General features: G+C 45.9%; 1 protein-coding gene across 1 annotated transcript in view; it reads left to right on the forward strand.

Annotated features, from left to right (window-relative positions):
- Nucleotides 1-8,893, forward strand: part of LOC111962943 (estrogen-related receptor gamma) — an 87,843-nt gene extending 78,950 nt beyond the window's left edge. Inside the window, exon 5 of the mRNA XM_070443278.1 lies at nt 8,862-8,893. Coding sequence (XP_070299379.1) covers nt 8,862-8,893 — 32 coding nt within the window. The remainder of the gene's footprint in view (nt 1-8,861) is intronic.
- The last annotated feature ends 2,249 nt before the right edge of the window (nt 8,894-11,142 follow it).

An 11,142-nucleotide genomic window follows, 5' to 3' on the forward strand; every position in this document is an offset into this window, starting at 1 on the left:
TATAAGTTCATATTCCTGCTGGACTGTAATCTGAAATGTCTCACCCTCGACCGCATAGCTGTGTACTGTGACGGAGGCCTCTTTGCTTCCATATGTCTGAGCAGATGAAGAAGCTGGCTGAGGCAAGTCGTTTTTCTGTGGTCACACTCAGAGAGTCCCAGGAGGGAGTATCTCGGTTTGTGAGCCTGTGCATGATGCAGAGCACAGGACAGAGAGATGCGGAAGGGGAAAGCCGGGCAGACACACAGGCTAGTTTGTGTCCAATGAAAGCAATGTAACGGTCTGTATTTGAGCATTGCAGGGGTTTTTTCTCTCTTTGCAGGAGGAACCCACGGCAGGCAAGGGGCTAAAGAAAGTAGAGTTGATGGGAGATGGAATGGTAACGAATCCACTAAAGTCAGAGGTATTAAGCACCTCTTCCTGTGACTTCATAAGGAAAGGACTTTAACAGCAATCAGTCCACTGCTACCTTCACAATACGATGGTGTGGAGGACGAAAAGCTAATAAAGAAGTTATATGAATCCCAGATTTTTTTTTTAACCCTGCCTTTTCCAAACTGTTGAAACCGTTCCTCTGCCGCGCTGAACAGACACTCTCTGAGGTCAGTGTTGTCTTAGGTGGCCTGTGGTCGGAGGTAAGGCCTGAGTTCTGCTCTGCGCTGGAACGAATAGTGCTGCCAACCCTTTTCCCTATGGCTGCTTTTGTAGAGCACTTCAACCTGCATATTCATTACAGGAAGACAAACCGCCGCATTACCTCCCCCTAGAAAAACCCGGTGAATCTACTAAGCATTTGCGTCAGGAGGCGTCCTTTTTTGGGCGTAATTTATTAGTCCCCCCGGACGGCTGATTTCAATATATTTTTTGGTTCGTCGAACCGGCTCATTTTGGCCATAACATAGATGTTCAATTTGGTCTGGAACCGGGCCTATGTTTAGCCGCAAACAGATCTGAACCAATGTAGACATCTAGTTCACAATTTGGACAGCAAGTACAGTAGAGCACAGCAAGATACGTACATTACAGTACACAGTAAGGTAAAAAAAAAAAAAGAGTATCGTACAAAAGTACAGTAAAGTAAAGAAGTTGTACTGTTTGTACCCTACTTTATCTAATGTATTCTACTGACCTAAACTTGTACTCTACTGATTAAACCAATCTGTGCTGTATTTCTCTAGATGTCTATGATTAGTTCTGATTTGGACTGGTCCTGCCCGACCAATTTGTACTTGTTTGGGGGTGGGGCCTCAATTTGAATTAATCCATCATGCTTTGAAAGTGTTGTTTTACAATAACCATTTTGGTCATTCCACGCAGCACACTCTTATCCAGGTGACTACAGTCGTGCATTCAACTAAGGTTGATGAACAACTACATATACAGTCATAGCAAGAGAAAATCTGTAACCGTTACTTCAGATATGTTATTGTAGTGGATAGTGGTTGTTTGGTTTATTCTGTATGTTACTACTTTAAGCATCAATCAAAACTTGGCAAATATGTATTCTAACTTTCCAGCACTGAAAATGAATGTGTTGTCACTTCTGGAAAATTCTATTTTCAATGTTTCTCAATGTATTTTTGCTACTGGCGTTGTAACTATAACATCTTTCCATGTATTTTTATCTGCCTCACAAAATGTTGGGGGCTTTCAGTTTAGTTTAACTACCATGATCACATAGGACCTATTCTCTGACCTTAGTATATATGTATGATTTATTTTCCTTGATTTTTTCTAGTAGACTGTTGACACAGGCACTCACATCATCAATGACTCTGACGCACTAACGACAAACACACACAACCGAGCTAGGTTGAAACTGCCATCATTGCTTGTACCCTGTTTTAAAAAGCAACTAATCAGCACAGCTTGTGTTCAGCTCACAGTGAGCAGATGCACGTAGGGTCCTGAATATTGATGAGATTGCTTGATGAAAATTACGTTCATTAAAATTAGATATGTCTTTTCTCTTGACTCAATTTCATCCTGCTTGACTAAACTTATTCATTTTTCTTTTCTTTCGTTTCGTGAACACGTTTGGAGAGCATGGTCTATATTTTACATGCATTACAGTTGCCTACAGTGAATATACAGTTGATAAATGGCGTCTTGATTGAGCAGAATTTTGACTCAATTAAATCACTGACATCTGAGTAACCCTCGATAACAGTCAAATATTTTCGATATATGCAGAGGTTATGTAGTCTTTCCTACTGTTCAGTGTTCTGTGTTGTTTCAATAATTTGACAAAATCAAATGGAAAAGGCTATCTGGACAAGTCTGGATACATGTAAACTATTGACAAGAATAAGAGATATGGTTTTTCCTCAATACGATAAGTAGCCTACCATTACAGCTTCGGTTGCGTGTCATTGGCCAGTTATTATACAGTGGTCCTGAGTAGGCTAAGCAATTCAACAATCCCGAGTAAGTGAGTAATACATCACACCCATTGGCTTGTCCGCAGTAAATGTGCATTTTCTCCTTAAAACAATACACCTTTTTCATTTATGATAGCATAGCACGCATTCTCTATCAGAAAACACCTCAACGCGAGGCAGCCTACATTCTCTCGCCTGGCGTTGGCAGGGGAAGACATGTTACCTTAACGCAATTATGTGCACAACACAACACAGGTTGTTGCTTGTTGAAATGAAAAATTTCAGTATATCATATCGACGATGGCTGTCGCCTAATTGCACTCATTTGAGACATACTAAACACATTGGACAAACAATAGATTTACAACCAGACACACACAACACACTCCTAGCTCACAGATAAACGAACTAGTTTCTTCTTGCTCTTATTTTCTCGCGTACTAATGCATTTTTCTTTCCGTCAATAGCGCTGTTTTGGCCCAACTGATTTCTCCGCAATTTTATTCCCACTGGATTTGAAGTGTTTTTTTGTACGGGAAAGATTTATGAGAGGGAAGCGCTTGTCCATCGTGGAAAGCGTGCCCTCTTCAAACTAACCTTCCGCCCCTCCTTCTACTTCTCAGATGGTGCTGGCTACGAGCAGACTCCTTACGCTACAGAGGTGTAGTTTCAAACGTTCGTCCTCATCACGTGGACTACGGTGCAGTGGACATCCGCCGAGGGCCCCCGGTAGCACTACTCTGGTTTAGGCAATTCAGCTCACATGGTATCGTCCCACGGCGGTTGCCAGGCTCTTGTTTCTTACCTGTTTCGATCGGACTTGCCTCGCTCGCTACGCACACTAACAGTAGCAGGTTCGTATTCTCACAACACACTGTTTGCGCACATGTTCAACCTGTATCCACATCCGTTGCACCATATTGACTCTGTACCTCGTTGTAAGTAACCTCAATATGGAAAACAGTCCCAAAAACAACTTTTCATGTCTATCTGCCACATACTCGTTTTGGGTTAAGTAGCTTAAACTCCACCAAACGCTTCAGCCTATCGCAATTGCATGGGAAACGAGGTTTAGAAACTTTCATCATCATTTTAGAAGCAGCCACCAACACTGCTATGTTTCTCCATCAACTTCATGTGGTCGGCAAAAGGCGTGCACATGGTTTTCTCAGAATGCTCAATGTATTTCGACCCTGACGCCATGTCCCATTATTCGCTCTCCAATTTAGAGCATCAAACAGCAGTTAAGGTTACATTACTGTACGTGTCACCAGTCAATTAGTTTTGGACACGCTCTCAATTCAAGCAAGTGTTTTCTTTTTTTTACTATTTTTACATTTGTAGAATAATAGTGAATACTCAATCGTTATGAAATAACCATAATGGAATCATGTGTTAACCAAAAAGTTTTAAAACAAATAAAATATATGTTATATTTGAGATTCTTCAAGTTAGCCACCTTTGCCTTGATGAACAGCTCTGTACACTCTGGCATTCCTCAACCAGCCTTCATGAGGTAGTCACATGGAATGCATTCAATTAACAGTGTGCCTTATGTTAAAAGTTAATTTGTGGACTTTCTTTTCCTTCTTAATGTTTTGTCAATCAGTTGTCGCTGTGAAAGGCTAGGGGTGGTATATGCCAGAAGAGAGCCTATTTTGGTAAAAGACCAAGTCCATATTATGGCAAGAACCGCTCAAAATATCCATAGAGAAACGACAAGTCCTCATTCTGTTTTTCAGAGCACTGAAGGTCAGTCAATGTCTGGAAAATTTCACAAACAATTTAGTTTCTTTCATGCCAGTCGCCACAGGGAAGGAAGCCCAAAGTTTACCACTGCTGACGAGGATAGTTCATTAGAGTTACCTGCACCTCAGATTGCTGCCACATAAATGCTTCAAGTAACTGACACATCTCAACATCAAGCTGTTCAGAGAGACTGCGTGAATCAGGCCTCAAGCGGCGAATGCTGCAAAGAAACCACTACTCTAGATAGGACAAGCAATAAGAACGCAAGTGACGACTTTCGCTTGGGCCAAGAACACGAGTCAAATTGGCACATGAGAACGGTGCGCACTCGGTATGGTCTGCATGAGTCCAATGTTGAGATTTTTGGTTCCAACACCTGTCTTTGTGAGACGGCAGATGGTGAACGAATGATTCCCGCATGTGTGGTTCACACTGTGACGCATGGAGGAAGTGGTGTGATGGTGTGGGGTGTTTGCTGCTGACACTGCATGTGATTTATTTAGAATCAAGGCACACTTAACCAGCAAGGCATACCACAGCATCTGCAGCAATAGCCATCCAATGTGGTTTGCGCTTAGTGGACTACATTTGTTTTCAACAGGACAATGACCAACACACCTCTAGGCTGTGTAAGCGGCTATTTGATCAGAAGGAGAGGACGGAGTGCTGCAAGATGACTGGACTCCACAATCACCGACATCAACAATTGAGATGGTTGGGAAGAGTTGATGACAGAGTGAAGGAAAGCAGCCAACAAGTGCTCAGGATATTGTGGGAACTCCTTCAAGACTGTTGGAAAAGCATTCCAGTGAGCTGGTTGAGAAGAATGCCAAGAGTGTGCAAAGCTAAATATGAAATCTATTTTGATTTGTTTAACATTTTTAGGTTCTACATGATCTCGCATGTGTTATTTTCCATAGTTTGACTGTCTCTTCACTAAGAGTGGTATACGTGAATCTAGGTTTTAATAAGATAATGTTGAATTTTTTGCTAATTAGCCTAATACTTGTATTGTAGCACTGATTGTGTTGATATTCTGTACGCCCCAGTCTCTTTATTTAGGACAGTCCTTATTTACTCCAAACCCTTGAACCCATCAACTACTTCTCTGCAAACACCTCTGTATATAATTGAGACGCTCTCAGCACATTGCCTTGGTGTCATACCATTTGGTAGGCGGTTCTGCAGCTGATTTGCTGAGTTCACCAGATGTGCTGTTTCTTCTCAATTTTATTGATCAACACATTTTCTTCCTAAGATCAGTGCCAGTGAATCAAGAGATTGTCACTGGGAATGAGGTGGATTCAGAGTTCCAAAAATAAAAGTTGTTCCTCTTGAATTGATTTGACAGTCTTAATCGCATATGTGTATGTTTGGTCTTGTTTTCTTCAGCATAATCACGGATACCACCTTGTAATATGCCTACACACCATTGACATCTGCAATAGCGTAAACAAAAAAGAAGTATATGCCGCTGTTATACTGTGCCGCTGCTGCTCTTATTCAATTAATTTTGTCCTTTTTTTTTTTAAAATATTTGTTTATTTTTTAAATATTTTTTCTTAAAACTACATTGTTGGTTAAGGGCTTGTAAGTAAGGTCATCTATACCTGTTGTTTTCGGCGCAAATAAAATTTGATATGTTTGATTTGACCAGGCCTGCCCTTCAACACTACAACGCCAGGTGTCGCAGGAAGGCCAAGAAGATCATCCGCATCTCATCACTCGACCCTGCAGTATAGGAGCATCATGACACAAACTGGTCGACCTGCTATTTACCCGCAGACCATCAGACTGCTGAACAGCCTCCACCAGTCAGCTACCTTCGCCCCCTGTCCCCTCATGCCTCGTGGACTCCTACCATCCCTATCCCTACCCTCTGCTGCTCCCCCTTGCACCATGTACTTTTAAAGTAATCTTAACTACAATCCAGCTCATTTGGTTGTGCTATTAGATGAAGCACAGTGATAACCCAAATTCTGACATTGTATTCCCATTTGAACTTTGCTGTGATTTTGAATGGTTGAAAGCATAATAACCACCCTCATACCACTGCTGGTTGCTTCTGAAGCTAGCAGGGTTGGTCCTGGTCAGTCCCTGGATGGGAGACCCAGGTGCTGCTGGAAGTGGTGTTGGAGGGCAGTAGGAGGCACTTCTTTCTCTGTCTAAACAAGATCCATCCAGGGCAGTGTTGGGGACATGCTCTGTGTAGGGTGCCGTCTTTCGGATGGATGTTAAACGGTGTGTCCTGATCTCTGAGGTCATTAAAGATCCATTGCACTTAGAGTAGGGGTGTTAACCCCGGTGGTCCTGGCTAAATTCCCAATCTGGCCCTCAACCATCACGGTCAACCTTATCCCCAGTTTACAATTGGCTCATTCATCCCCTCCTCTCCTGTACTATTCCCCGGTTGTTGCTGTAAATGAGAACGTGTTCAGCTCAGCTTACCTGGTAAAATAAACGGAAATCATAATAAATAAAATAATGATAACACATTGGAAATTCAAACTAACTTCTGGCTGTCTTTTGAGTGGGTCAATGTAGTTGTTAATCTAATGATCAACGTCTCAACAAATTTGACACCATTATCCACGTTGAAATGATGTGGTGTTCACTTTCTCTCATTTTCCCACTCTCCTCTCCCTCTTCTTTTTCCACCTTTCCTCGCCATTCTCTTTTCCCACTCTTCTCCTGCGTCTTCTTTTCCACTCTTCTCCTCGCCCATTCTCTTTTCCCACTCTCTCCTCCCCTTCTTCTCTTTTCCCACTCTTCCCTCGGCCCATTCTCTTCGTACCTCTTCTCCTCCTCTTTCTCTTTCCGTCTCTGCTCTCCATTCTCCTTTCCCCATCTTCCTCTCTTTTCTTTTCCCTCTTTCCTTCTGCCATTCCTCTTTCCACTCTTTCCTCGCTCCTTTTCTTTTCCCATCTTTCCTCGCCCATTCTCTTTTCCCCATCTTCTCCTCTCCCTTTCTCTTTTCCACTCTTCTCCTCGGCCCATTCTCTCTTTACACTCCTCTCCTCTCCCTTTCTCTTTCCCACTCTCTCTCGCCATTCTTTTTCCACTTTCTCCTTCTTCTCTTTCCCACTTCTCCTGCCATTTCTCTTTTCCTACTCTTCTCCTCTCCTTTCACTCCTCTCGCCTATTCTCTTTTCCCATCTTCTCCTCTCCCTTTCTCTTTTCCCTCTCTTCCCTCGCAGCTCTTTTCCACTCTTCTCCTCTCCCCTCTCTCTTTCCCATCTTCTCCTCTTCTTTCTTTTCCCACCCTCCTTCTCCCTTTTTCTCTTTCCACTCTTCTCTCTCTTTCTTTACCATCTTCTCCTTCCTTTCTCTTTCACCCTTCTCCTCTCGCTTTCTTCTTTCCTCACTCTTCTCGCCATTCTCCTTCCGTTCCCTCTCCTTCTCTACACTCTTCTCCTCCTTTTCTTCACCCAATTTAGCCGTGCACCAGGAATTACATAGAGAGCAGTGGCCCTATTATCCTGAGTTTGTGTGTGTGTGTGGTGTTGTGTGTGTGTGTGTGTGTGTGGTGTGTGTGGTGTGTGTGTGTGTTGTGTGTGTGTGTGTGTGTGTGTGGTGTGTGTGTGTGTGTGTGTGTGTGTGCGCGCGTGCGTGCGTGGCTGTGCGTGTAAGTGGTCTGCTCCATGATCATTGATTTTTATGAAATTTGTTAGCTGTCACTTACTCTACCAGAGAAGGAAGTGTCTGTGATGACTAGGGTGTTAACCTCTCCCCCCAGTCGACCCCCCTGGGGAACACAGACACACTAATGTATATACACATTTCCTTTGATATCCTCAGACTGATTAACATTCAATTAAATTCCATACTGTTGGTCTGCATTCTTCCTGACTCTAACTCTCTCTCCCGTTCTCTCTATCGCCCTTCTCCCCTTCTCTCCTCCCTCTCTCTCTGTGTGATATAATCACGTATCTATATGAAACGTGACAGAGTGACAAATCAGTGGTTTTAATGTGTTCAGTGCGCTGGTTCTAACCTGCATAACTGGTAATGGGCTGTTTAAAGCTGCCTGCGCTGGAACAATAGCTATGTACAGCTATATTATGTGCGTGTGTGGACTTTATAGAGAATTAAAGGCTTTCAATGTTAAATGTGTCCCATTACACAGCTAATGTAGGCCTGAACACCGCGGCCTCTGCCTTTAAAAGGCAAATCTGTCTTGTGATGTCATTTGTGTGTGTGTGTGTGTGTGTGTGTGGTGTGTGTGTGTGTGTGGTGTGTGTTGTGTGAGTGAGTGAGTGAGAGTGAGAGAGAGAGAGAGAGGAGAGAGAGAGAGAGAGAGAGGAGAGAGAGAGAGAGAGAGAGAGAGAGGAGAGAGAGAGAGAGAGAGAGAGAGAGAGAGAGAGAGGAGAGAGAGAGAGAAAGGGAGAGAGAGAGAGAGAGAGAGAGAGAGAGAGAGAGAGAGAGAGAGAGGCTTTCTTTAAGTCCGGCCACAGTATCACACTCACAGGCGAATGCGTTCTCACACACACACACACATTAATATGTAGAGGATATTAGTGCAGTCTTTATGGTGGGGCTGTGAGGGGTCAGCTGGTTTATAGTCCTCTCAAGGGTCACAGCTTGCTGGCTCCTTCATTGATCCCGCTAAGAGAAAAGTATAAAATACTCTTCATTTAAATACCGGGAATAGGGAAGTTGCTTTATCTAAATATCATGATGAATTTATTATATGCAGTATAATGTGTCACCTCTTCTCTGTGTCTGTGCCAGTGTCTGTGTCTGTGTGTTTGCCCACTGTGTAACACAGCATTGACTATCTCTCCCCTCCTCTGCTCATCTCATCTGACAGGTACGTCGTCCAGACACCCGTCTCCTCCCCTCTGGGAGTCCCGCCCCCTCATAACATACTGTCCGGCCCCCACTCTCTCCCTCTCTTTTTCTCCTGGACACCCCCAGGTCAGTGGCTACACCCCTCTCTGTCTACCCCCTACTCCCTACCCCTTATCTGGTTGTCCAGACACGTATGTGCTTCAGACGACTCACTGCCATGTTGGTTCATTGTCATGTTTTAGGTCTGACAGCAATAGTCAGGAGTTGTCTGAGACATGTATTATCCAGCCTGGAGTCAGGCTCTCCCTATGTGGGAAAGACTGCCCAAATGCAGTGGTCCACCAATGGGTACACGCTTATAAAAAAAGGTGCTATCTAGAACCTAAAAGGGTTATCCCCATAGGAGAACCCTTTGAAGAACCCTTTTTGGTTCCAGGTGTAACCCTTTTGGGTTCCATAAAGAACCCTTTCCCCAGAGGGTTCTACATGGAACCTGGTTCTCTTATGGGGATAGCCAAAGAACCGTTTTGGATCTCTGTTTTCGAAGAGTGTAGTGGCAAAAGCCCTGTAGGCTCATATATGCTATAATACATGCTATAATGTATGTGAAAGTTCTATGACAAAAGTAATGTGACCCGCCCAGCCTCTCAATAAGACTGCTTGTGATCTCTGTCTCCGGTCCCTAACTCACTAGCCTCTGCCTCCACACACACACACACACACACACACACACACACACCTGGCGAAGGGCTCAAGCGGGCTCCTGTCTTGGCGACGGCTCTAGCTTCTGAAGCCGCTCAGGACAGACGGGCGCTTTGAAGGCTCAGGTATAACAGACGGGCGGCTTTGAAGGCTCAGGGACAGGTACAAGGGCGGTCTTTGGAATGGCTCAGGACGAGATACAGGGCCGGTCTTGTGAAGGTCTCAGGACAGACGGGCAGCGCAGGCGGCGCTTTTTGGCATGACGGCACAGCCTCAGACGGCGCCCTTGGGCAGACGGCGCAGTTTCAGGGGCCGCTGGCAGACGGCAGACTCTGGCCGGCTGAGGCGCACTGTAAGGACCCTGGTGCGTGGTGCGGAACTGGAGGTACCGGGCTCAAAGGACACGCACCTTAAGGTTAGTGGCGGGGACCTAGCAACAGGACGCAAGGACTCCGGGAGACGCACAGGAGGCCCTTGATGCGTGGTGCCCGGAACTGTGGTACCGGGCGGAGACACGCACCATAGGGCTAGTGCGTGGAGGAGAACGCGGGCCTCTGGATGACGCAACAGAAAAGCTGTGCGTGGTGGCCGGAACTGGTGGGGTACCAAGGGCTGGAGACCACGCACCATAGGGCTAGTGCGTGGAGGATGGAAACAGGGCTCTGCGAGTACCGCATTCTTACGGAGCAACTGGTGGCGTGGTGTAGGACACTGGTGGTACTGGGCTGGGGCGGGGAAGTGGACGCCGGATATACCGACCGTGGCAGGCGTACTGGCTCCTTGAGCACACGAGCCTGCCCAACCTTACCTGGTTGTATGCTCCCCGTGCCCGACCACGTGCGGGGAGGTGGATAACCCGCAACTGGGCTGTGTCTGGGCGAACCGGGGACACACAATGCGTAAAGGCTGGTGGCCATGTATGCCGGCCCGAAGAGACGCACTGGAGACCAGAAACGCGTTGAGTCCGGCTTTCATTTGGCACCTGGCTCAATGGCCCAAATCTAGCCTACCAGTGCGAGGGAGGTGGAAAAACCCGCACTGGGCTATGCACACGTCAGGAGACACCGAGTGCGCTTTAGGACCCGCATAACACAGTGTCCTCGGGCCGTACTATCGCTCTCCCACCGGTAAGATCGGGAAGTTGGGCGGGGCAGGTCCTCCTACCTGAACTTCGCACACTACCCTTTATCCGCCGCACCCAAGACATTTTTGGGCTTGACTTACAGGCTGTCGTGCTGCTCCATTCGCCGGTATTCTCCTCACACTGCGCCAGAAGAATCCCAGGCCGGGCTCCGGCCCTCTCCTGGGTCGATCGCCACCTGTCGATCTCCTCCCCACGTAGTGTAGTCCAGATTTTGCTCTGCTTCCGTGCTGCGCTCCTCAATACCGCCGGCCTCTCCGAACTTTAGCTGGCCTCCAGCTCTTCAGAGGCCGGCGATAATTCTCGCAGGTTGTTTGCCCATGGTTCCTTTACCGTCAGTATTTCTCCCCATGTAGCAGAAATCTGCGATCGCTGCTG

The sequence above is a fragment of the Salvelinus sp. IW2-2015 genome, linkage group LG4q.2 (assembly GCF_002910315.2).
Source record: "Salvelinus sp. IW2-2015 linkage group LG4q.2, ASM291031v2, whole genome shotgun sequence".
Taxonomy (NCBI): Eukaryota; Metazoa; Chordata; class Actinopteri; order Salmoniformes; family Salmonidae; genus Salvelinus; species Salvelinus sp. IW2-2015.